Raw genomic sequence first — 25,910 nt, 5'->3', positions numbered from 1 at the left:
GTTCTCCACGGTCCTCGTGGTTTTTCAGGGGGAATCTGGGGACCTGCAGTGAGCCTCGATCATTTGAAGTTACACAGAGCGGGTTATTGGAAGGCAGATGTTGTTGTTATTGTTAAAATGACCATTTTAGGCCAAGCTACAATAAAAAAGTGGAAACCAATCTCAGAAACCGTGTCACATACACAAGAACTAAACATGAAAAAATATCCGTGGTTATGGGAAATTCTTTAAAAATGATCTGTGGACGTTTGATCTCAGTAAAATGCTTGTTGAGCTTTTTTCACTTTGCATTGTTTTCAATAAAATGAATTTAAATTTTCCCACAAAATCTATTGCAAAATATCCCACTAATAAAAAATGTGTTTTTATTGATCTTGATGAAATTTAAATGAAAACATGTTTCGCAAATGTCATCTTGACATATTTCATGGGTTATGTAACGATGATATATTTAGTGCAGTAAAAAGTAGGACATTTTTCTAGGTGTCTAAAATGAAAATGATGGACCAAAGAACCAGAGCTGGACGGCAGAGACGAAAGAAAGAAAGAAACCAAATTCAATGTAGTGAGATGTCAGAGGACATTCACAGGCTTAATTCAAAGTTTAAGTGATTTAGCAAAAACAACAGTTGAAGCAGGCATTTCTGTGTTTGTCCTACGAATGACGTCTACTAAAGATTTTCATGTTTTGTTTTTTCTACCATTCCAGACTTTCTATAGTTTTTATTCATTTCTGGTCGATGTGACAATCAAATACATATTGATTTACTTATTTAAAAATAAGTAAAACAATAAAAGAGGAGAAGGGACAGGACCTTTTAAAAGACAAATCCAATAAAAATAAACGATTAAATCTATTGGACAATGTCCATAAAACATTCTAATCAAAATCCAGGCCAGTAATGTAGGTTTTAAGGAGGATACGGTCAGATTAAATGTCAGTAGACAGTAGATTTGTAGTAAAAAGGCTGAAGTACACCTTGAAATCTCACTGGAATGGTCCTTTAAGCAGATTGAAATAGGGAAGCATGTTGGACGGAGACATGCAGACGCGCAGTGTCTGAGATGGAAAGCTGCTGAGCAGGACTTTGTTCGTGTTGTTTTGTTCCCGTGTGTTTTTATCGGTTGTGAAACACTTTGGAAACTTTATCTGCGAACAGAGAAAACAGCCGCAGGTGCTGCCTTCGAGTGCTGTCGGAAACTCCACACGTCAACAAGATCGGACATTTTAATGACCTTTTTTTTTTAGTTTATTTTTATTTTACCGCTGTACACAGAACACCATAATAAAACAGAAACCCGCCTCTTTCTCGGACTACAAATGTATCCAATATAGATATATATATATATATGTGTGTGTTTATATATATATATATAGGTAATACTCAGAGGAGCCAACATTCATGATTCTATAAAAGAACAACGACGACCTGGCCACGGTTCCCCTGGGAAAGAAATGCTGAATCATTTTCCCGAGCCCTCGTCGTCGCTGCATGTGTCCGGTGAGTGGGTCTTAAACTCTCCCCATCAGCCGACTGTGCTCCGTGTTGTTCCTTATCGCCTTAATGCTGATGAAATCACGACCTGATGAAATCACGACCTACCCGACGGGCTTCAGCTGGAGAGGCCCCGGAGAGGCGTTCATCTGCGACGGATTTGATTTAGTCTTGAAAATGAGTAAAATGTTGCACATGTAATTCCTTTTCTTATACTATTCATAATTTCGTGTGGCATTACAGAAGCGCATATATCATACCTCGCAGTACTGATTTTATACTTTTTTACAAATATAGAAATAGTAAGAGACAGTAAAATGAAAAAGTGGCCCCGCATGTTTGAGCTTCTCTGTGAGGGATTTAGGTTACATGGACTCCGTCTTACTCCGGTGTAGCTGACCTGCCTTTGCCCGAGTGTCTGACTGATGTCTGGATTTTTTTTCTTTGCCAATATTGACACTATTCCCTTGTTTTGCAAGTCAAACCGAACAATCCTCATTTCTCGTCCGAGCCGCAGGAGCAGATCACAGCGGCTTTGAACGGGGTGTTTCGTATTTCCGAGCTCGGTGCGAGCCCCTGAAGGCGGCAGCTTCGGTCGGTTCGGCTCTCCATTTCAGTCCGCTCCGTTCATCGTCTCCTCACCGGCCGCTCCGACCTCTCAACAACCGTTCGGAAGAAATGGGAACGCCTTGATTTAACCCCCGACATCAGTGATACGCACGGCTCTTCGGCGTCTAGTTGGACCCAGAATATCATTCTTCGTACCGCCGCCGATCGTCCCTGTGCCGAAAAGAAAAAACGGTGAGTGGTCCTTTCGCAGGTGTACCCGGAGCCCAGGCCGGTGTCTCTCGTGGGGGTTGTCCGCGGCTGCGCTGCGGCCTCTCGGATCTCCCGGAACTCGAGCCCCGCGGCTCGCGTTTGGAGCCCGAGGCCGCGGATGTAGTTAGCTCACCAAGCGGACATTAACGACACATATAAAACACATAAACCGCGGTGACCGTCGTGTGTTTGTGTGAAACGCTTCAGCGGCGAGTGTTTTAATTCGGTAGGAGCCGCGGTTTTATGAAAAAAATGGTGTTTCAGCTCGCGTTTGGATTAGCTAGCGTGGTGCTAACCGGCTAACCCGAGCCAGCTCTGCGGCTTTCGTCGCTTGTTAATTATTGCTGTGATGGGCGGCTAAACAAACATTCATATAACTTTGTCTGAGGCTGCCGGGTTCCTGGTCTTATGTTTGGGATATTTTCCGGGAGTTACACCTTGTTTTACTGGCCTGACAACACCTCAGTCGTTCACCAGCTAACGGCTAATGCTCAGAGGCTGGCAGTGAATGAGTGTAGGTCGGCCATAGAGCCCTGTGGTCCGGGCTGGACTGCTTACTGCGGGGCTTAACGTCGCCAGCAGCATTCCCCTCTGCTGTATCCTCTTATGTGGGCGAGTGTCTGATGAAATAATTAGGCTCCTTAACGTTGCGCCCCGGCAGGACGAGGAAACGTGGGGTCACCCAGCCAGCCAGCCTCGTCAGAAGTGGCTACACCGTCTAATTTTCCCAGTTCGCTCAGAGCCAGAGTGTCTGTGGCCGAGTTTCTTTCTTCACATTGTGTAAGTTTGAAGTCACAAACAAAGGGGGTTTGTTCCAGCTCTACAGGGGAATATGGAAAAATAATCACCACTACCACAGGACTCTATTTTCGGTCTTTAAGCCGTGGCTGCAGCTCCTTTTTTAATGTCTTACAGGTGATTGGTGTTAAATCAGTCTCACCAGGAGCTTCACCCAGCAACTGTTCTGGAGCTTTCTATCATATCACAGTTTTCCTCGGCAGCTGCAGTTGCCCGGCTACCAGGGAATTGTGTCCATGTTAAAATGCTCCTTGTTTGTCCGAGGACCTCAAGAACCTCACATCTATGTCGGCACCAGCTACGACTTACTAACTAACTCTACCAAGGTCTTATTTAGTCTGTAAAAGGCTGAAAGTGACAGTAAACCTCCCATTATGAGTCCAAAGCGATGTTGCCAAAATGTTAATTTATTTTGACCGCCAGCCTAATAACCCCCCTACAAATGTAATTGACAGTGATATGACTCAGTACAGGAGTAATTTGTCACATTTCAGGGGCTGGAACCAGTTAGTGTTAGTCAGCAGTTTTAAATGTTTAGTTGTTTATTTGGATGGTTAAATTTTACTTTATCCCATTTTCCCTCAGTTTAGTGGTTTTTAAAAGAGCACATATTTCATTCCCTATTACAGCTGCAACGACCGGTCGATCGGAAAACGATCTACAACTACTTTGATAATCGATTAATCGTTTTAAGTCATTTTTCAAGCAAAAATGCCAAACGCGCTGGTCTCAGCTTCTCAGATGTGAGAATTTGATGCTTTTCTTCGTCACACTTGACAGTAAAGTGAGTATCTATGAATTTTGGTCTGTTGATTGGACAAAAGAAGACATTTGAAGACGACACCTCGGTCTATGTGAAATTATAATCGGTATTTTTCCTTATTAACTGTCGTCTTGTAAACAAGATGATTAATTGAAAAAAAAAGTACTAATTTCAGCCCTCAGAAAATAAAAGTAATCATAGATTGTAGCCTGAGTTAATTCTTAAGTTAATGTCAGTCGGCGTGTACTGTTTGGTTCTAGGGGATCAAAATAGGTTCTCCTGTGCCTTTTCAACTTTTATTTACAAATCCTTAACAATCCTTGGACGTGTTTCGATGCTGGAGTAAAGGCTTCAGTCTGCTACAAAACAGATGTTTGTACAACAGCGTCGTCCAGCCACCTCTGAGGGCAGAAGTCTTTGAGGGATTCTCCAACCCAATCCACTGGATCGATTTCAGTATTATTTTATTAATTGACCAGGATGTGATAGATCCAAATTACAGTTTCTCTGTCAATGTCATTCAGTGTTTCTGCAATCACCTAGGTGCTGCAACTAACCCTTATTTTGATTCTTGTTTAATCGTTTTGTCTATTAAATGTCAGGGAAATGCCCGTTTATAATTTCTGGTTTTATTAAACCAACAGTACAAAACCCAAAGATATTAAGTTCCAAAATTGGACAGATGATTAATTGATGATCTGCGAAGCACTTTGTATGAAGTGTACCGAGGCCTTAAACGTCACACCTGAATTCTGTGACCAGAACTAAAACGGTGCTTTTTAAAAGTCCCTCACTTCCATGAGCATTATTTAGTTTTCCTACGATGCATGTAGAGTTTAAATGATTAGTCAGTCAATCAGCAGAAAATGATGGACCGTAGGTCGGACACAAAAAGACAATTGAAGAAAATATGATGAATGTTTTTTCTGTGTTTTCTGGCATTGCACAGATGAAAAGGTTTTAATTGAAACAATTATTTTGAGATTAATCGATCAAGAAAATAATTGTTAGTTGCAGCCATAAATGCATCATTGTTACATGTTGACCCAACACAAACAGCTGTATAAGAACTTTACTTAAAGAAAATGCCGTATTAAATGAAGTGAGTGATGGTTAGAATCAGTAAATATTAAACAACAAAACGTCTGAGGAAGCATTTTGTGAAAACCTTGTTACTTGACAGTTTCCTCTAATCAGGTGTAATTCACTCACAAATGTAAAAGTGTTGTGTTTGATACTCACTCCTTGTTTAAATTAATCCCTTCGTTTGGTCACAGGTGTAAACTCTGAAGTGGTGTGTTTGAACTCGACCTGGTTTTCCTCTGTCTGGACTGTGACTCTGCGGGTTTTGATGATTGAGGCTGTTTGTGATTGAATTGGTTTGAACAGACTTAAAAAGGCTGAACTTGAGTCCTGAGAGAGAAAAAGGAAAGGGTGTGTGTGTGTGTGTGTGTGTGTGTGTTTTTTTGTTTTTTGTTTGTTTTTTGTTTTCTTTTTTGTTTTTTTTTCTTTTTTTGCTGCTGCTGCTGATCGCTGACCTCAATCTGGACTTAGAAAGTGGACACAGGACACCGCGAGGGGTTAAAGGGGTGAAAGCCAAACCCTGTGACTGGCCGGCGACATTCAGTCCTGCTGTGGTCGCCGCAGGCCTGGGGGGGGCGGGGGGCGGGGGAGGAGGTTAGGACGCTCTCTGGCAAGTTGTGATGATTAATCTGTTGATAAGAGGATCTGTCTCAGCGCAGCCTGTTTATACCCAGGCAGGCAGACAGACAGACAGACAGTCAGACAGACAGGCTTCAAATTAGCCCCTAATCAACTTAGCCGCGACCCGGCAGACTCCCAGCATGCTGTGCTGCAGTGCTACGCAACCGGACACGGCAGCTGCTGCGATCCAGAGATACTGGAACGTGCAAACTTTAAACGCACACCCAGGGAAAATTCCAGCTAACCATTATTTGTATTATCAGTTAATATGCAGATCATTTTCTTGATTGTTCAATTGCTCGTGTAGCCGGTAACGCTTTAGTTAATGGGTCCCGTATCTTCCAGCTATTTTCCCAGAAACTTTGCTCTAAAGTCTCTAAAAATTAACTGGTATTTCGCTGGAACTTACCAGGACGTTTCCTTGAAAAGCCTCCACAGTTTGGTTCTAAGTATAAGGGCCACGGAGAAAGTGTTAGTTGTTAGTTATTAAGAACCTGCTCGTTATATTTGAGTTTTTAAGAAAAACCACAAAATGATGAAGCGGGTTTGGGAAAATAGTTCGGATTCTTCATGACTCTGAGCTGCCGAACGTTACAGTTCTGCTCAGCGATCGGTGAATATTCATTAAACTGACGTTTCTGCCGCACGTTGACCTGCAGTTTTCGGCTGCAGTGGAAATTCTGCACTTTTGTGTTTCAAACTGTCGATGATCAGCAAATTAAACACACTCCACCCTGTAAAGTTTCACACACTCAGCAGTTATACTCACAAACATCTCTCTGCCGAGCGTCCACAGGCCGGACCTGGAAGATAAAGGGACTCAGTGTGGAACAGTTTCTATCTCATAGACGGTGAAGACATTTAGATGGTTTTCCTTATAGACTCTGTTTGTCAGCTGTTTTACCTGCTACATCATTTCCCAGTTCTTCCTTAAAAACTTGAACTTAACGACCTATATCGGCTCCGTGAGGCTGATTTACATACTTGAGATTCAAAAAACCTGATAATATGTCCATTGATATTCATTCATGACACGTATGATAAGAACCACTTACATTGTTAAGGTTGTAGTTGCTCAGCAGCCGGAACAAGGGCTCAGTGTCAAACTTCAACACTTCTGAGGTGCCGGCTGAAATGTGTTTGTAACACCGAGGACCCAAAACTGACAAGTGCTGATTTTCACTCTTGTTGACTTACTCTTTGATCAGAGAGTTCCTGGTTGAAATCAAAGACCAAAGTAAACACAGGTGCATTCAATAAGTTTGGCCCATTTTAAAAATGGAAAACAGATTTTTCTCGGTGTTAGGTGCTGCAAAAAAGTGTTGTGTTGATGATGATGGAGAAGAATTTTGAATATACACAGCCCCAGTCAGGACTTTGCAAATTCTGTCTTCTAATATCTGAATTGGAAATGAGTTATTTCTCCGTCATAATTATAGCAATGTTAACCACCACAGGATTAAGGACTGAGATTACAGCAGTGTTTTCTCAGGCTTCATTCATTCAGGCAACCTGCCAAACCACATTCCCCCCACCCCAAAAAGATTTTTTACATTTTTATACTGATTGATTGATTTTTATTTTGTACCAGGGAATGTTAAAATGTCCACAGCTGGGTTTCAAAGCAGATAAAAGCATCAGATTTAGCTGATAAATGTGGTGTCGTGTGTTCAATAAATGAACCAGCACCAGGAAGTTTCGCTTGATGAGTGTGAGTCCTGCTTTTAGAAAGAACGGGAAAATGTACCTGTTATTTGGTAAGTGGTTGTAAAGCATCTTGTGCTGTTTTTAAATAGTGATTGGTCATATTAGTTGTTAGTTTTCTCCGTTTTCTGTCCCACCAAACCGAATGTCTTATGACTTTTGGACTGTGAATCAAACAAGACATTTAATGACGTCGCCTTTGACGTCCTCCTCCTGACTGTCATTTCGAGGTGCTTCAGATTTGGATCTTGGCTGCTTTCAGTCCACAACGTCTTCTGTGGAACTGTCATTGCTCTGAATGTGCTCCCTCCGCCCGTCAGACAAAAGACAGGGTATAAAAGCTGTGAGGTTCACATTAGCTGCAGCCCCGTTGGAAAAGAGAGAACCACATCAGAGTTCAGTTAAATTAGCTCCCGAACTTCCTCTGTTAAAACGGAAGTGACACACACATGCTGCGTTTCTTTTTTTTTTGTTCTTTTTCCCCCGTTTGTGTGTTTGTTGTGGGTTTGGGGATGTTTCCATATCTACAGTGGTTTTTTTCAGTAGTACAGTACATTAATCTATTGTCAGCTGTTGGCGACAGGTTGTTTGGTACGCCCTGTGAACCAAAAAAAACCCCCCCAAAACTTTAATTTGCTTGAATCTGTTAAATTATGTCTTCAGTGTGATTTATATAATATTAGATTTATTTGTGAGTGTTGTGGTTTCCCAGAACGCGACAGTTACGCTGGATAAAGAGGGGCGGATCAGACAAAAACTGCGTGCCCTAAATAAACAAGTATGTGCTGGAGTCGTCCAGGAATTATGCTCTGCCTCACATAAATGAACATGAGCTATAATAAACACAAGCTGCATTTTCACAGGAATTAGCCACTGCCCTGTATAGACAAACAAACACTGTAGTCAGCGTAGTTGTCCAGGTGTTGCTCACTGCCCTGTTTAAACTGTTGCAGTCATCCAGGAATTATCTGGTGCCTTAAATAAACAAGCTTATTTAGGAGTCATCCCAGAATTATCCTCTTCCCCTGCATGAACGAGTACAAACTGCATTCCTGTTTGAATTAGACGGTTTGGTCATGCTCTGTCTTTCGTGTCAGTTATTTAAATGTCTCCATCTCTTCCTCCGTCTCCGTTCTGTTCCTCTGTTTTTAAGGTGAAGAGACTACATGTCCCAGAAACCCTTGTGAGAGCGAGCGACTTCTTCCTCTTCCGTGTTTCCTCTCTCCGTCCGGTTGGTTGGATGAGTCCCAAACAGCGACAGAACTGTGAGCAGTGATTGGGCGCTGAGCCAGACCGGGTAGCCAACGGGGAGCCAGGTGATGGGGGTGTGGGGGGGATCTGTTGTACTAAACTTACTTACTTTAATGATCATGTGTCTTATTTTTGTCCGTCCCTCTGGTAGATGTCCCGAGTCAGCACAGTCCTGTAAACAGCAGCGGGTCCACATAGACCGTAACGGTTCACCTCACAGTTTACAGGACTGTGGTGACGCTGCTTTCGAACTTAAACTCACCTTATGTGCTCGTGGTGATATCCCACTTTCCACAGAGTTGACATTTTACACGACATGCAGCTCCAACTGAACCACTCACAACAAGCGACCACAGCACACACACACACGTAGCGCAGATGTTCGTGTTTGGATGTAAAGATCAAACTCGGGATTTTAAGGATCGGTATCGGCTCAATCAATTAAAAAAAAATAATTTTAATCGGAAAATTCAACTTTTTTTCTCATGTCTAAGTCAGAACACCACTGAGCCTGAGGTTCGCTAAAGTTAATGGGAAAATAACTCCTTGATCCTGTACTGGAGATCAAAACTGGACTTGACTGCTCCAGCTTGAATGGTGCAAATTTAATTCAAATAAATTGAACTGGAGTTGCGAGCATCTTACTGGGATTAAAATGTGTCAGATTATCACTTCACTCAATGAAAAGCAAACATACTGCTCTGCTCTGTAGTCTTACAGAACCCTCAAATAATCTTTGTATATTTCAATCGTCAAACTGGGTGTTAACTATGTTTTGTCCCTTTTTAGGCTAACCATCATGGCGGACGTGGACCCAGACACCCTGCTGGAGTGGCTGCAGATGGGTCAGGGCGATGAGCGGGACATGCAGCTCATCGCTCTGGAGCAGCTCTGCATGCTGCTGCTCATGTCAGACAACGTGGACCGCTGCTTCGAGACGTGAGTTTGAGCATTTTTCCTGGAACGTTTCGTGGGGGCAGAAGTCGGTAGACTCTGCACTGACCGTGTCTTTGCATTCCAGCTGTCCGCCTCGGACGTTCCTCCCGGCGCTCTGTAAGATCTTCCTGGATGAGAGCGCTCCGGATAACGTGCTGGAGGTCACGGCCCGAGCCATCACCTACTACCTGGACGTGTCGGCGGAGTGCACCCGGAGGATCGTGGGAGTGGACGGAGCCATCAAGGCGCTGTGTAACCGGCTGGTGGTGGTGGAGCTCAATAACAGGACCAGCAGAGACCTGGCCGAGCAGTGTGTCAAGGTAATCGGAGCGTGGAAAGCCGAGAATTGGAATAAAATATGCAATACATATACGCGCACACGCACAAATAAAATGGAATTAAATTTTGGTTTTTGAAGAGGATTGTAGGGAGTTTGCCACCTCCACTAACTTATTTCTGGGGGTTACCCTGATTATGATTTGAGCTGAAACGAGTCAAACAGAGAATGTGTTTTTTCGGCTGCTTTTTGTTATCTGTCTACATATTTTTTGTTTTAACAATAATCAACACCATTGCTGAAGCCTTTTCATCAATATACCTCACCCAGAATTGTCACAAAATATTGTATTTTCCAGCGCACATGCAGAGCAGTCATCAATAAACAGTACAGCAGTGGTAAGCAAATAGCGGCCCGTGGGCCAAATCCGGCCCTCTGACAAAAATATCTGGCCGACGGATGAAAGCTGAAGTCTCGCCTTTCATATTTTACGGTAAAACTTTAAATGATTTCTCACAAATATAAGGTAGATACAAGCCTCATGAAAATCCCAATGAATATGACCTCATAACATCGACTGCCCCCACATGAAGAGACAAAGGCCGTTTGAACAGTACATGGTGCTGAGATAAAGTCTAATAACCGCACTAGATAAATTACTCAGGTAGGTAATATCACTTGGCTTGTCTGACCCGAGCAGGTCTGTGTCAACATCAGTACTTTCGTCCCCCCATAAACGAAGCAGGCTACTTTTTATTATGTGTGAGAAACCTATCAATTACATCTCTGGTCTCTTAATGCGACAGAGAACAAACGTTTACGAGTCATTTTCTTTCCAAATGAGGATTAACATGAACTTTGTTAGTCCTCACTTACAGGAATTATACCACTGCCTCCAGCTACTATACTTTACTAAACGGTTCTATTAATGATTGTAAATCCCCTTGTCATTCTTCTCTCCTGGTAATTTGTCGGTTCTTGATCCCAGATCAACCAAACAACTGGCCCATAATTGAATCTATTACTGACCCCTGCAGTACAGCACGTGTCCACCCCTCGTGGACAAGTTGTAGTTACCACAGTGTGTTTGACTAGTGAGCTATGTTCAGCCCTGCAGACCTTATTGCTTCATATTATTATTATTATTATTATTATTATTATTATTATTATTATTATTATTACTACAAAACAGAACAGGTACACAACTTATCGATACAATTTAAACTCATGTATCTCAGTCTCTTTATAGAGGTTGTAGTGTCTTTGTGATGGGTTTTATACGCAGTACATTTTCCCAAACTTTCATTAGATGGTGGTTGAATTCCCAGAGCAAGTGTGAGTCTTTCCATATTCTATATCTCTTCCAGCCAGTCTCTCGTAGTAGGGGTGTCCTCGTTCTTTGTCCTCCATTTCCTTGTGATTGCCTTCCTGGCCGCTGCTAATTGAACTTTAACAAGGCATCAGTTGTCACGTTTTTTTATTTTCTTGTCATTTTACCTAAGTATAGCACCACACACGTCTTGGGTAATTCAAAGCCTAATATCAGTTTGAACTCGACACATACAAAATCCCAATACTTTCTCATTTTCAACACCTGCATTTTTTTTCTGCCACAAAGCCTCTAGAATTACAGTTGTGTAGATGAATATCTGCGTTTAGTCTTGGGGTAATGAAGAATCTGACTATTTTCATCTTTAGATATTTGTATTTTGAGTTCTGTTTCCCATTTATCTCTAATATACAGTGTTGAGATTCCTCTACTCAACACCAAACCTTGATAAAAATACTGAAATGTTTTACAGCCCTTCAGTTAGGATCAGAAGGGAAAACTGTTTTTGTCTCTTTCTTGAAATAATCCCTTAAGTGCATATACATATTTAAAAAAAAACAAAACTGGTTCACCACTCCAGATCCATATTCCATCTTTTAATTTTGAAAACCTTTTTTATTTTGCCCGTCAATTATTGTGTTTGTTCAGCCCTGCAGACTTCTGTCATATCGGCCTTAACATGTTTTCACATCCTGTAGTAATAAGGACAGACAGAGATGTGCAGAGAAACAAAAGCTGCCGCAGCCGATGTGGATTCATGTAACGTGCCTGGAGTTAATCATGCTGGCAGGAGCTTCTTTTACTTTCACTGATGCCATGTTGTGCAACAGCCTTCAATTTCACATCCAGTTCTTAAAAACCAGAGGGGCTTATAGTCTTTTTCCATGGAATAGGTTGGCATATTTATTATGAAATGCTCAATGACATTTTTACTTCAGACATCAAATTGTTTGGAAAAAAGTGTTTTCACTTTAGAATGAAATCTCATCAAAGAGGGGCTTTTTGAATTTCTCTTGGTGACGCATCATGTATCTGCAGCTCTTTTATTACGCTGGACAGGGCCAGTGTGTCAGGGCCTCGGATAGCAGGAGGTTAACACAGGATAAGACTTGACGATAACTACTGATCACAGCTCAGCCTGCTTCTGTGTTCTTGTGTTTTTGTGCGCTTTTGTTGAGTTTCTGGAGCAGAGCCATACCACAGGCAGGATATTCACAACCATGTGCTGCCAGACATTTATTAATACACCTCACAGGACAGTTTTGCTCTTTATTCAGGCCTGGTTTGTTTGTGCCTCATGTCCTAACTCTGATCCGTTCTGCTAACAGAGGCAGAAAGATGCTGTTTAGCCATCACATCTATTTTTGTGTTGTCAGGTGCAGTTTGGTCCCGTGTTAATTTAACTTTGCCAGTTTTAATCCTCCAAAAAGAAGATATTGAATCTTTCTTCCCTTCTTTTTGTCTTCAAGGAGGAGAGCGTTTCCAGTTTTTATGTCTGGGTTTAGATCTTTTCTGATTTCTGATTATTCTTTTAGCCTATAAATGTCATGGTGAAATATGTGCGTTACAATTTCTTTTTTAAATGTCTTGTTTTGTGTGAGCAACAGTCCAAAGCTCATTTAAGAAACTGCAGTCAAAGACTGATGAACATTTTCCTTATGAATGACTTGAAAGATGGATGTCAAATCATTTTACTCATTTATTTTATCTATTAATCAACCAAGTGTTTCAGCACTACAACAGTTTTGAGTTGTTAAAATGTAAATTTGTAGGAAGCATTAAGGTTATTTTGCTGGATATATTGAACTGAACCGAAATGACACTACGCCATCCAGCTGTCAGTTTGTTTACAGCCGGTCTGCTTGTTTGGTTAAAGGACCATACCGGTGGTTTGAATCTTTTTTTTTCCCATATCATCCCTTCAGTTTTTAAACTGATTTCCTGCAGACATGCTGGTTTACTCCTCCTCTACATCCCGGTTAACTCGGCACAGTCTGACAACAGTATATGAATCAATTTTTTACTATGATTTTTAACTTTCAGTTCTGCCAGGTTTGAAAGCTGTCTCAGGCAACAAAAGGTGAAGTCTTCCTGCCAGAGAGTGTTTTAATGTACGTTTTAACGTGTGCGTTTGTGTCTCTCCAGGTGCTGGAGTTGATCTGTACCAGGGAGTCTGGTGCCGTGTTCGAGGCCGGCGGTCTGAATTGCGTGCTGAGCTTCATCAGAGACAGCGGTCACCTCGTCCATAAAGACACTCTGCACTCAGCTATGGCCGTGGTGTCCCGACTCTGCAGTAAGATGGAGCCTCAGGATTCGTCTCTGGAGACCTGCGTCGAGTCTCTGTCCAGCCTCCTCAAACATGAAGACCACCAGGTAACTACGAAGGAGTCAACAGCCAGTAAATCAGTGCGTGAATTCACACAGGGAGCCGTCGGGGGACCCGAGGGTGTTGGCCATTTTTATGAGGGGTAGCGGATGTTTTAGAAACATTGATAGATCTTTGTTGTTTCAGCATGTTTATGGTAGTGCCACAGTATGTTACCAGTTTTGCGAACTCATGTAATTTGTTACCATATGTGGTAAATAAAGCTGACACTGGAGATGTCTGCGGTTATGGCTAAGATGTGTGCCATGTAAATTGTAAAGTGTCTGGTTAAGATCTGGCTTGCCCCCCCCCCTCCGTTCCACATTTCGTGTGTTGCTCTTGACTCTGTGTACCATCAGTTGAAGACATAAATGCCCCAAAACATTCTTTTGAAAGAGTAAATAAAAAAATTGGAGTGTCATGTCTTGAAAGCCCAGAGGACTTTCCTTCAAATTAAAAATAAGCAGGTTAAAATTCCAAAATATATGAGGCTATATTTTTTGAATTTGACTGTGGTCATTCTTCTCGGTCATTCTAAAAGTTTTATTTTATTGTCCCTCATGGGCTGCTGTAGGGGGCTTATGGGAACGTTTGAAAGCCTCTCACAGGTTAATTTTCTATGTGAGAAATATTAAACAATTCAGATTAACCAGCTGATCAATAGAACTGACCCAACTAAAAGAAATCACAGTATGTACGGTTGGGGGCGGGGCTGACAGTCATCATGGAGGGCCTGGCATCAGTGTCCAGAAATGGGAAATAAGTTTAGAAAGACCTTAAATTATTCTGCTACTGTGTTAAATTTACCCCATAAAGACTGCAATCAAAGGGGGGAAATGCCATCTTAACTATTACAAAATCTCCCAGTATATTATTATAATAGGAATTTTTAGCCGTCACATACCAGACAGAAACGGCTCGTCTGTCAGTAGCTGGTTTCTCTAACTGACCGATACCTGTCCTCCAGGTTTCAGATGGTGCTCTACGCTGCTTCGCCTCATTGGCCGACAGGTTCACTCGCCGTGGAGTGGACCCCGCCCCTTTAGCCAAACACGGCCTGACGGAGGAGCTGCTGTCCCGCATGGCGGCCGCCGGCGGCACCGTGTCGGGCCCCGCCTCTTCCTGTAAGCCAGGCCGGACCTCGACGGGCGCCACCCCCTCTGCCCCAGACTCCAAACTGAGCAACCAGGTGTCAACCATCGTCAGCCTGCTGTCCACGCTGTGCAGGGGCTCACCACTTGTCACACATGTAGGTCGCCACATCTTGAACACCGACACTTCCAAGGAACTGCAAGTTATTTATTTAGTTTAAAGACAGAAGAAAAATTTCCTTTAGGCTTTACAGAAACTCAACATTGTCTGGTTTGTTCTCCCCCTCTCTGCCGGGTTCAGGACCTGTTGCGTTCGGCGCTGCCCGACTCGATGGAGTCTGCTCTGGGAGGAGACGAGCGCTGCGTGCTGGACACCATGCGGCTGGTGGACCTCCTGCTGGTGCTCCTGTTCGAAGGACGAAAGGCGCTGCCCAAATCCACGGCAGGGTCGACGAGTCGAATCCCCGGCCTTCGACGCCTGGACAGTTCAGGGGAGAGATCTCACCGACAGCTCATCGACTGTATCCGAAGCAAAGACACAGACGCTCTGATTGACGCCATCGACACCGGAGGTAAGAACATAAACCGACTGGGGGTCAAGCCAGAAACTTAGACTTCAGCTGCCACCATCAGATGTTGAGACATCTGGCAAATTCAAAATGCTGGATGGGCCTTTTTTACAACCAACGATTTGAGTTGTCATAGTAGGAAACTTGCGGGTGTTACTAATAACGTTGACAGTGTTCTATTGAAATGTCCGTCTAAGTCATGACAGTGAGACATCCTGAACTATACCAGGATCCTGAAGCTAAAGTAGCTAAATGTAAATCAGCCATGTCCACCTGTGCTTTTCCAACTGTAACAGGTCAAAATTTCTTCAGTGAACAAAACACTGCAGCACAGCTGCTGAACGTATCCCAAACTGATCCAAAATCCCAAATTGAATATATTTAAATTTCTGGGTTTATCTAACAAGGTTTAAAAAGATCAGCCTCTTTTGTATAAAGGTTGTATAATTTCAGACTTGCCTCAACCAAGGAGTCATGTTTTCACCCGTGTGTGTCTGTTGGTTTGTGTGTTGGTTTATTTGTCAGCAGGATCACACAAAAAGTACTGAACTGATTTGCACCTAGCTTGGTGGAGGGATGGGTCATGGGCCGGAGAAGAACCCATTACATTTTGACTGACTGTCTTCTCTTTCAGCTTTTGAGGTGAACTTCATGGACGATGTTGGACAGACACTGCTAAACTGGGCTTCAGCTTTTGGCACACAGGAAATGGTAAAGAAAAATGAACACACACCGGCAGAGGCACCAAAAGCCTCATTTGAATTCTGTTATTGTTTTTAGCCACGCTGGCTGCTTTTCTCTCAGAGGTACAGCTGTCTGTCACTCCGTTGGTCCACCGCTTTATTCCAGAGTGAAAAAGCTCAATAATGATTGGATGGATTTCCATTTAATTGTATTAACACCTTCATGGTCCCCAGAGGATGAAATCTGATGACTTTTCATCTAGTGATACCTCAAAAACCAATGACTGAATTTCTGTCAGCCTCAGCTTTACATGGGGCTCAATGCTACCTTCTCATTCACGTTAACACGGTAATAGCTACATTTCTGAACTCTTAAGTCCAGAATCCATATCACACCGGAAAAATGTCAAAATAAAATACACTAAAACCAGACAGAAAACATTTGACTTTTTGACTGTGGTGTTGTAACCTTTCACAACGCAAAGTATGAAGGAAATGGAGGAGCTGCTCAACTCTGGAGAAAAAAAAAAATTAAAATAAAAACTTATAATAACAGCTTGAGGAGGTTTTTGGGAAGCAAACATAAGATAGAAACTAAAGACAAAAATCTTTTGGCTCCACTAGATCTCCACTATTTTGGACTCTGATTTAGAGATTTGTATTTCCTGGCTGTAATTTCTGCCCAACCAACCACAATTGTTATTGTTGTTGCAGGTGGAGTTTCTATGTGAAAGGGGGGCGGACGTCAACAGAGGTCAGAGGTCATCCTCACTACACTATGCTGCCTGTTTCGGACGCCCGCAAGTAGCCAAGGTAACAGTCACACGACTACACAGGGATCACAGATCCACAGAGAGAATACACTGTAAATACAGCATCCCGAAGTCAGAGTTTGGAGGTTGAGTTTTCCTCTCAGGTAACTAGGAATCACCTGGAGTCATGTTTTGTCCTCAGCATCTCAGTGGCTGTTTGTATTCAGTCTCGTAATTTGGTTTGTGTGTGTTTGTGCAGACTCTGCTGCGTCATGGAGCCAACCCTGACCTGAGAGACGAGGACGGAAAGACTCCTCTGGACAAGGCCAGGGAGAGAGGACACAGTGAGGTGGTGGCTATACTGCAGTCCCCTGGTTAGTCCCACAACACTACTGTTAACTATCACATACTACTACTGCTCCTACCAGTACTACTACTACTACGACGGCAACGACCACTACTCTGTGTTTCCAAGGGCTGTGGATTTATCTGTAGCTCCCGACTTTGTGGCAGAACGTGACTTACCCATGAAACAACCAGTCATTTCTCTTTACAATCGAACTGTTGTAAGATAAATGCATTCATGATACATAGAATAAAAAACAGTGGCAATGCTACAGACAGTGGACTAGTTCAAAAAGAGCTGAAAATCATGTGTGAAGGGGAGAAATAATGATAAAAACAAAACTAGCCAGAAAAGCCATTTAAATAGTAACTGTGAGTGAGAGAGTAGCTACGATTTCATGATCCACTTAATCACAGTGAGTTGGACTTCAGGTAAACTGCAGCTCTGCAGTAAAACCTGACAAGCTCCCCCTAGCTCTGCCCAGGTCTGCCTGCTTTTGCTGGAAGTTCCTCTCGTCTCCAGCTCTCTTAGTAGAGTTTACAGGCAGTGTCGTCCTCATCTCTTCATCCAAACTTGGCATTTCTTTCTTTCTTTTGTGCAGATTGCAGTATTAATTGGCAGATGAGCTCTGTCTGATAAAATACAATTTCTTCCCTGTATGTGTTTGTGAATTTCTTTCTGTATGAATTAACACCCAAGCTCTTGTATCTTTGGTTGTACCACAGGGATTTATTTTTCTTTTACTTTTTATTTTCTCTTTCCTGGTTTGATTGTTTGTTGTCACCTGGTGATGCAGTCATGGACTGGTACTGTGCTGATGGACATTGTTAAGATGATGCTGTTCGGTTTTTGGTTTTTGTTTATTACTTGTGTTTTGTATCTAGTTGTTTTGTTTTCATTTCTCTTGAAAAGAAAACTTAGATAACAATAAAATATCATTTCTGTAAAGGGCAAGAATTAACATTCTCACAGGATTTAAGTGGTTGCCTAGCGCTAACTCTCAGCCAGTGTGTTGTCTCTGAATTTACGTTACGTAATCAGGTAAACGGCTTCTGTGTATATTGATAGAAACGGTCATTATGCCTGATTTGCTGAGTATTCGAAAGTTTTAGTCAGTAAGGTCTGTCCCTAGCGTATTAGAGGGAAAGCAGGTGGATCTACTCACACAGCGCCAGTAAAGTCACATGAATCTGTTTGTGTTTCAGGAGACTGGATGTGTCCGGTGAACAAGGGCGACGACAAGAAGAAGAAAGATGTGAATAAGGAGGAGGAGGAGGGCAGCGAGCCCAAAGGAGACCCAGAGATGGCTCCGATCTACCTGAAGAGACTGCTACCTGTTTTTGCACAAACCTTTCAGCAAACCATGCTGCCTTCTATTAGGTAAGTGTCCCACAGTGTTGATCAGTATTTTTAATGTGTATTGTTGAGATAAGTTAGAAAAGCTGTGGGCTATTCCTTTAAATATTATCGAATGCACATAAGATTCACCTGCCTCACCTCATTAATTAGATTTGCCATTACAGTCTAATCTTACTGTAAGTAGAGCAGATGACAGGTGAGCTTCACCTTTAAGCCATGCTGTCTGTGATTGATCGATCAGTACTAGAAGGGAGAAATTCTGACTTGTTCCTTGTTCCTTTTTTTTTTTTTTTTTTAAGAGAGAGAGATGTGTTTAAACTTGGCCTCCTAGTGTGTTTTGACCACTCTCTGTGTGTGTGTGTGTGTGTGTGTGTGTGTGTGTGTGTGTGTGTGTGTGTGTGTGTGTGTGTGTGTGTGTGTGTGTGTGTGTGTGTGTGTGTGTGTTTGGTTGTGGTGTGTTTTAGGAAAGCCAGTCTGGCTCTGATCAGGAAGATGGTTCACTACAGCAGTGAAGTGCTGCTGAAGGAGGTGTGTGACAGTGAGACGGGGCACAACCTGCCCACTGTGCTGGTGGAGATCACTGCGACTGTCCTCGACCAGGAGGTACAAACACACACGCACCAATGCACTACATCTTTAATATACACGTCTGTCCTGTAGTTTTCATTTGTGCTATCAGAAAGAATCTTTGTCTTCTGTTCGTTTTTTAATTTCATTTTTATAATTTCTTTTACTTACATCATGGGAATTGGTTTTTATCTGTTTCTTATGATTTTGTTTTTGTTTGTGCTGCCCTATTGAAGCACGCTGCAACTGGAGATCTGAAAAGTGCTCCACAAATAAAGATCATTATTATTGAGTCACAATAACTTAAATTACAAACTAAAAATATATAAGACAAAAAGGGAGGAAAGAAAAAGAAATGTATACATACACACACACACACACACACACACACACACACACACACACACACACACACACAGATATAACATTGGAATGATAAAGACCAAGAAACAACATTTAAGGCTGGATCCGGTCAGGGAAAAAAGCCCCGTGCAGGGTTGTGGTTTGGGCGTGTGTTTGTTCATGTACTGGTGAGACAATGAAATACAATCCGGGAAGTCCAGTTGGAGGAATGGATTTGTGTTTAAAAGCTGGTTTGTAAAACTCAGACAGGATTTTACAGCTCTGGAAAGTTATCACAGCAGTACATATTCTCCCATGTATGTATGTTGTGTATTAAGAAGTATGAACCGTAGTACTCACATGACATGTGCATGCTATAGGGAAACAATGGTGACAAAATAATATGAAACAACAAAAATAAAACTTTGTAAAATCTCTCTCCCTCTGTGTCTCAGGATGACGACGACGGTCATCTCCTGGCTCTGCAGATCATCAGAGACCTGGTGGATAAAGGTGGAGACGTTTTCCTCGACCAGCTGGCTCGACTGGGAGTCATCAACAAGGTGTCCACTCTGGCTGGACCGGCGTCTGATGACGAGAACGAGGATGAAGCAAAGCCCGAGAAGGTAGAGACAGTTTGTGGGGGTGTGTGTGTTTGGAAAAGAGGCTTCAGATTCAAGACTTGATCCTTTTTAATATTTCTTTTGCCCTGGTCACTGTGTTGTCTACAAGAATTAATTCACTGCTCGCTACTTTGTTTGAGATTTTATTCATTTAGAGTTGACATTGCTAAGTAAAAACAAAAATACATCTTGAATCCCTGACAGCTTTATAAGTTAGTTTTTCATTTGCATAACACCCTAACGTACTGACTTCCTTGAAGGAAAAAAGAGAATTTAAATCTGGGTTTGTATGGTGTAAATTTTAGGTGAATTTGATATTAGATATCAGCTATTTGTATTTTATTGACAACACTCTAATCACAGTATTTCTGTGTTTCCCAAACTAGTTTGATGAAGGCAAGGATGTCCCTTTTTATATAGTTTATCTATTTAATTTGATTATTTTCAATCTTAGTATTCCTTTTTCTTTCACCGAAATGTACCAAATGACCAGTGAGGAATTAAAAACATATTTAGAACATGTAAAGAATATTATGAGTACATCAACCAAATACCTTTATGCTGTACGGGTGTTTCTCCTGCAGGAGGAGGAGGTGCAGGAGGACGCAAGGGAGATCCAGCAGGGGAAGCCGTATCACTGGAGGGACTGGTCCATCATCAGAGGGAGGGACTGTCTCTACATCTGGTCAGATGCCGCCGCCCTCGAGCTCTCCAACGGCTCCAACGGCTGGTTCAGGTTCATCCTGGATGGGAAGCTGGCCACCATGTACTCCAGCGGGAGTCCAGAGGGGGGGTCCGACAGCTCCGGTACGAATAACAGGCTCATAAGACAATTATTGATCTATGGCTTTCTGTGTAGCTGTGACTGATTTCCTTTCTCCTCCCTTTCTCCTTTTTACTGTCTCCCATCCTCTCCCTTCTTTCTCTTTTCCGTTTTTTTCCCTTTCACCTCCCCCTGCAGAGTCTCGCAGTGAGTTCCTGGAGAAGCTGCAGCGGGCTAGGAGTCAGGTGAAACCAGTAACGGCCAGTCAGCCAATCCTGTCCAGTGTGGGTCCCACTAAGCTGACTGTGGGGAACTGGTCTCTGACCTGCCTGAAGGATGGAGAGATCGCCATCCACAACTCAGACGGACAGCAGGCCACCATCCTGAAGGAGGACCTGCCGGGCTTCGTCTTCGAGTCCAACAGGGGAACCAAACACTCCTTCACTGCCGAGACATCGCTGGGTGAGTCTCAGCGTTTCAAGAAGGCACCAATATAAGCTGCTCCCGGATTCACACAAGGAGCAGCATGTCAGCAGCACCTAATCATCCAACCTTCCAGTCTACACTGATTCAGATTGTTCTTACTCATTCAGTCACCGATTAGATGCCATCTGTTTTTATTTATTGCATCCATATTGCTGGTATTGCATGGTAAAATGTGTTGCTTACCAGTGCTGCCCCCCAATTAAAAAGATCATTTGACGATGACTTGAGGATTTGAACCTCAAAGAAACTTGATCACCTACATCATTGTAGACAGGAAGAAGGAACACAAGATAACAGAAGAATGGGCTACGAGCTTTTACAAATCTGCCCGTTTCTCAAACCACCCCCTTTTAAAATGAGCCGGTGTGTCTCAAGTGTAAAATTTAGAAATGAAAATAAATTAAACTACACACCTGGCAACATAACTTTAATGGAAATGGACAGTAGGATGATTAACATTTGATAGGATGCAGGAGAGCTGATCAGAAAACAGTTAGATGAAAGTAAGAACACAAACGTCAGAACTACACCACAGACACTCAGTTACCTACTACAGAACTATTTCAAAACAGAGCTCATGTTGGATTGGATTACCAGTTCAGTTCTGTTAACAAGCAGCAGTTTAGCTGGACTGACAACATTTGTTGAAGTGCAAGTGGTGGATTGGATTTACCTTTGGTTTATTGGTCTCGCTCACAAAACATCAGTATATGACCGTTTAGCTCCCAAGCTGAAAGTGAATGTTGTATTTTCTGGTTGTGTGTGTGTGTGTGTGTGTGTGTGTGTGTGTGTGTACAGGTTCTGAGTTTGTGACTGGCTGGACGGGGAAGCGAGGCAGGAAGCTGAAGTCGAAGCTGGAGAAGACGAAGCAGAAGGTGAAGAGTATGGCGAGGGAGCTGTATGACGACCATTTCAAAGCTGTAGAGAGCATGCCCAGGGGAGTGGTGGTCACCCTGAGGAACATCTCCACACAGCTGGAGTCCGCCTGGGAGCTGCACACCAACAGACAGGTACAGAAATGATGAAACACAACGACAGACGGGTACAGAAAGGTTCCTGAAACTCTGTGTACAGCCCTGGGTGCTGTTGATGCCAGGATCAATTCATTGAGTCATTGGTATAGATGTGGTTGGTATTAGTGTTGTACGATTTTTGTGTTCACAGTGTATTGAAGGGGAGAACACTTGGAGGGACCTGATGAAAACGGCTCTGGAGAACTTGATCGTAGTTTTGAAGGATGAAAACACAATTTCTCCGTATGAGATGTGTAGCAGTGGCCTTGTCCAGGCTCTGTTTACTGTCCTCAATAATGTGAGTGATCTTTTTAAAACCAGCGTATCACGTCCTACAGTAGGTCTTCAATTGAAAACATTGCAGCGTCTTTAAAGACGTTGAAAGTGTGATGTTTTGTTTCTGCTGTGTCTGTGTGCAGAGTGTGGAACTGGACCTGAAACATGATTGTAAGCCTTTGATGGAGAGGATCAATGTCTTTAAGGCGGCTTTCAGCGAGAATGAAGATGATGAAAGGTACCGACAAGTTCACAGCCCCGCTTTAACGGCTCAACCTGGAGCTCAGTCTGACTCAGTATGATGTTCCGTAACACAAACCACAGTCAGCCGTGGTGCTGAAATGATTCATCTGATCATCGTTGAGTTGAATGAATATATTATAACTTTGATAATATGGACAGTAACTGTTAGAATGAAAGTTAAATCGAGACAATGATGGTGCGTTCATATTACTGTGAGATGCATACTTGGTTGTAGGCTGCTGGTCAAACAGGAGGAGTCAGAAGTTAATACCTGGGCTCTGGTGATGATTCATGTGCATTTTACTGCAGTTTTGACAATTTATAGAATCATCAGTTAATTAACAAATGATAAAAAATATACGATTAAAACAAATGAGAGATTATTAATGGTGGTTATAGTCAATAGTTGATTTAAATGCCTGCTGTAGTTTTTAAAAAAAAAAAAAAAAAAAAATCCAAGATGCCAGTAAAATCCTTTTGCCCTGCATATTATCAGCCCCTGTTAATCAGTTCCTCGTTCTCTTATTATCAGAATAACTACGCAGCCCAGATTTTCATACACATTTGGGAAAAAACAGTTGAATTTGACTTGATGGTCACAGGAGTGAAACATTAACAAAGTCGGTGCAAATGATCGACAGTGTGCAGGACTCTTTGTTTTGTTTTGTTTCGTTTTCAGACGAATTTCTGATGGTACACACCTGTCACTTTTTGTTGTAATTCCAACCTGATGAAACAAAAAGGGTTAAGATCAGGTTCAATCTGACCGTTTCAGCCAAGAACAGACAGCTGGGACACTTTGACCACCGTTTGTTTGTGTGTTTGCAGCCGACCAGCTGTTGCCTTAATCCGTAAACTGATAGCTGTCCTGGAGTCAATTGAACGTCTACCTCTGCACCTGTATGACACGCCAGGATCCTCATACAACCTGCAGGTGAGTCACAGTGTGTTCTGGATCCAGGTTTGAGCCTCAGCTCACACGCACATTGAGTTCACATCAGAATAAGTCTCACTGATTTTTAGTCTGTGTGTTGGGGAAACTACGGCCGGTTGACGGTGTCCGTGCAAACGCGGGTTTGTGTTTTTCAGATCTTGACGAGGAGGTTGCGTTTCCGTCTGGAGAGAGCGCCGGGTGAGACGGCTCTGATCGACCGGACTGGTCGTATGTTGAAGATGGAGCCGCTCGCTACTGTGGAGTCTCTAGAGCAGTACCTGCTGAAGATGGTGAGGGTGCACAGAACACAAGAAAACACACACACACAAACAACACACAGACAACACAAATACATACACGACTGGGCTTTGTTGTTATGACGATACATATCATCGGATTTTTGCCATAAGGTTTATGCCATGGTTACGCTCCCTTTGATACCAGTCACTGTTGTCACTGGTTATTTTATCATTGCTGTTATTTCTGAATTGACTTTACAGAAAAGAAAAACAATCTGTTGCATGTAGCAACAGATGGTGATCACTTATCCAGATATTACATTATCTGGATAAGTGACTCAACGCTACTGTGGACTGATTTTTATTTTTGAAATTATATCATAAATAACATTTAAGGTTTATATTTACCCATATCATTCAATTCTACACACAGGCAAGCTTTTTTTTAATAGTAGTTAAACAACACAGAAGTAAATGTAAAGAAGTTTTGAAAAGCGGCAAAAAAAAAAATGTGACTCAGTCTTTTTAAAAACGATGGTAGGGTTGTTCATCGGAGTTGTTACTGTAAACAAATCAGGGAGATCCATGTTAACTTTTCCTCTTGCACGCGTCCTGAAGCGGTTCAGTTATTCTAAAGCTGTGAGGAAAGAGTACGTTATACAGAACAACCATCTAGCTGGATTGTTATTGTATTGTAATAATGCATAGCTCTGGCTCATCGTTAATTTCCTCCGCCAGGTGGCGAAGCAGTGGTACGACTTCGAGCGCTCCTCCTTCGTCTTCGTGAGGAAGCTCAGGGAAGGGCAGACCTTCACCTTTAGACACCAACATGACTTTGATGAGAACGGCATCATTTACTGGGTTGGAACCAACGCTAAGTAAGAACATTGACTAGAACCAAGGTCAAATCTTTATTTTAAGTGAACTGAGAGACAGTTTTACAGTATTCTAAAATGGGAGAGCTGTCAAACTGAAGAGGCAGTGTCTGGTGACACACTTTATCCAGCACGTACCTTTTTGGCTGGAAGAGTTTGATCTGACATTCTTTGCATATCCAGACAAATAAAACCTGTTAAATGCCCTAAATCTCCCATTTCCTCTATGCACACACCTATTAAAGATGCTTACTGAAGACTTTTAACTGATGAAAATATTTCTATTGAGATAAGGTTGTTAGTCTTAAAGGGTGAAAGTTGATCAGCAGTTATTAAATTCCACCTTTATTCTCAGGCAGCTTCAATTTGGACTTTAGGAGCATCGTCACAGCCAGTTTCAGTTAGATTTTCATGTAATTAAGCCTTATTTCCTTTGCCCTCAGGACGGCTTATGAGTGGGTGAACCCTGCCGCCTACGGCCTGGTGGTGGTTACATCATCGGAGGGGCGTAACCTCCCCTACGGACGATTGGAGGATATCCTGAGTAGGGACAGCTCCGCCCTCAACTGCCACACCAACGATGACAAGAACGCCTGGTTCGCCGTCGACCTCGGCCTCTGGGTCATTCCCTCAGCCTACACCCTGAGACATGCCAGGTAATAAAACAAACATTTTGTCCCCTGCTCTACGCGGTTCAACTCATCCAGGCTAACATGTTGTTATCAGGCTGCGATTATCCTGATAATTACTGTTGAGTTTAATTGGGTTACCTCTAAATGAAGTAAAAGTTTGATTTTAAACTTTGGATGACGTTATTTTTGAAAAAAGTTATGACTGGCAGGTTTTAAACTGTGACTACAGACGGCGCATTTTTACTGCAGCTGTATATGAGGCTCTTAGATCTTTAAAGTTGAGTAACCACTTTAAACACATGCTAAGTTTTCAATAAAAGCAGTCACAATACACTAATCTAATCAATCCATGTATACTTTCTTACTTACTTAGGTACATGTCAAATCCCCATAAAATGTAATAATCACCACGTTTTCTAGGTTCATTAACCTGATAAGTCTGAAATTTTTATTTCAATACATTTCTTTTGCTAGTATTAGTGTTAGTGTTCATAACTGAAAATGAATTACCTTTTATCTACAAGTAATTACACCAACAGAGTTCTGTTATTTTTCAGTAGTTTACATGTTCTCATCTGAATATTAGTTCATGTAAAGGAACAGGCCTTGAAAAGTCTTGGTCATGATCCAGTTAACTGTGAATAAGCTGCACTTTGGCAGCGTTGGGTCTTAGG

At 42.4% G+C, this 25,910-nt stretch overlaps 1 protein-coding gene and 1 long non-coding RNA gene across 3 annotated transcripts in view; one reads left to right on the top strand and one right to left on the bottom strand.

Moving 5' to 3' along the window:
* Nucleotides 1-36: 36 nt before the first annotated feature.
* Nucleotides 37-6,733, bottom strand: LOC120795885. Of its 2 annotated transcripts, none has more exons than XR_005708290.1 (4): nucleotides 6,636-6,733; nucleotides 6,350-6,383; nucleotides 5,119-5,289; nucleotides 37-136 (listed from the first exon to the last, which is right to left on the bottom strand). It is a non-coding gene; the product is annotated as an uncharacterized LOC120795885 (long non-coding RNA). The 2 variants fall into 2 exon arrangements; XR_005708291.1 differs by having other exon boundaries at nucleotides 5,119-5,215.
* Nucleotides 1,807-25,910, top strand: part of hectd1 (HECT domain containing 1) — a 40,933-nt gene continuing 16,829 nt past the window's right edge. Inside the window, exons 1-22 of the mRNA XM_040138118.1 lie at nucleotides 1,807-2,297; nucleotides 8,438-8,600; nucleotides 9,325-9,474; nucleotides 9,557-9,791; nucleotides 13,224-13,451; nucleotides 14,411-14,692; nucleotides 14,836-15,106; nucleotides 15,738-15,814; nucleotides 16,501-16,599; nucleotides 16,798-16,912; nucleotides 18,090-18,264; nucleotides 18,708-18,846; nucleotides 19,608-19,778; nucleotides 20,360-20,582; nucleotides 20,737-21,000; nucleotides 21,823-22,034; nucleotides 22,189-22,335; nucleotides 22,457-22,551; nucleotides 23,385-23,490; nucleotides 23,646-23,780; nucleotides 24,468-24,607; nucleotides 25,048-25,260. Of these exons, the coding sequence (XP_039994052.1) occupies nucleotides 9,335-9,474; nucleotides 9,557-9,791; nucleotides 13,224-13,451; nucleotides 14,411-14,692; nucleotides 14,836-15,106; nucleotides 15,738-15,814; nucleotides 16,501-16,599; nucleotides 16,798-16,912; nucleotides 18,090-18,264; nucleotides 18,708-18,846; nucleotides 19,608-19,778; nucleotides 20,360-20,582; nucleotides 20,737-21,000; nucleotides 21,823-22,034; nucleotides 22,189-22,335; nucleotides 22,457-22,551; nucleotides 23,385-23,490; nucleotides 23,646-23,780; nucleotides 24,468-24,607; nucleotides 25,048-25,260 (3,467 nt within the window). The 5' untranslated portion in view covers nucleotides 1,807-2,297; nucleotides 8,438-8,600; nucleotides 9,325-9,334. The remainder of the gene's footprint in view (nucleotides 2,298-8,437; nucleotides 8,601-9,324; nucleotides 9,475-9,556; nucleotides 9,792-13,223; nucleotides 13,452-14,410; nucleotides 14,693-14,835; nucleotides 15,107-15,737; nucleotides 15,815-16,500; nucleotides 16,600-16,797; nucleotides 16,913-18,089; nucleotides 18,265-18,707; nucleotides 18,847-19,607; nucleotides 19,779-20,359; nucleotides 20,583-20,736; nucleotides 21,001-21,822; nucleotides 22,035-22,188; nucleotides 22,336-22,456; nucleotides 22,552-23,384; nucleotides 23,491-23,645; nucleotides 23,781-24,467; nucleotides 24,608-25,047; nucleotides 25,261-25,910) is intronic.

The sequence above is a fragment of the Xiphias gladius genome, chromosome 10 (genome assembly GCF_016859285.1).
Source record: "Xiphias gladius isolate SHS-SW01 ecotype Sanya breed wild chromosome 10, ASM1685928v1, whole genome shotgun sequence".
In the NCBI taxonomy this organism is placed as follows: Eukaryota; Metazoa; Chordata; class Actinopteri; order Istiophoriformes; family Xiphiidae; genus Xiphias; species Xiphias gladius.
This window is presented reverse-complemented; position numbering and strand designations above follow the sequence as displayed.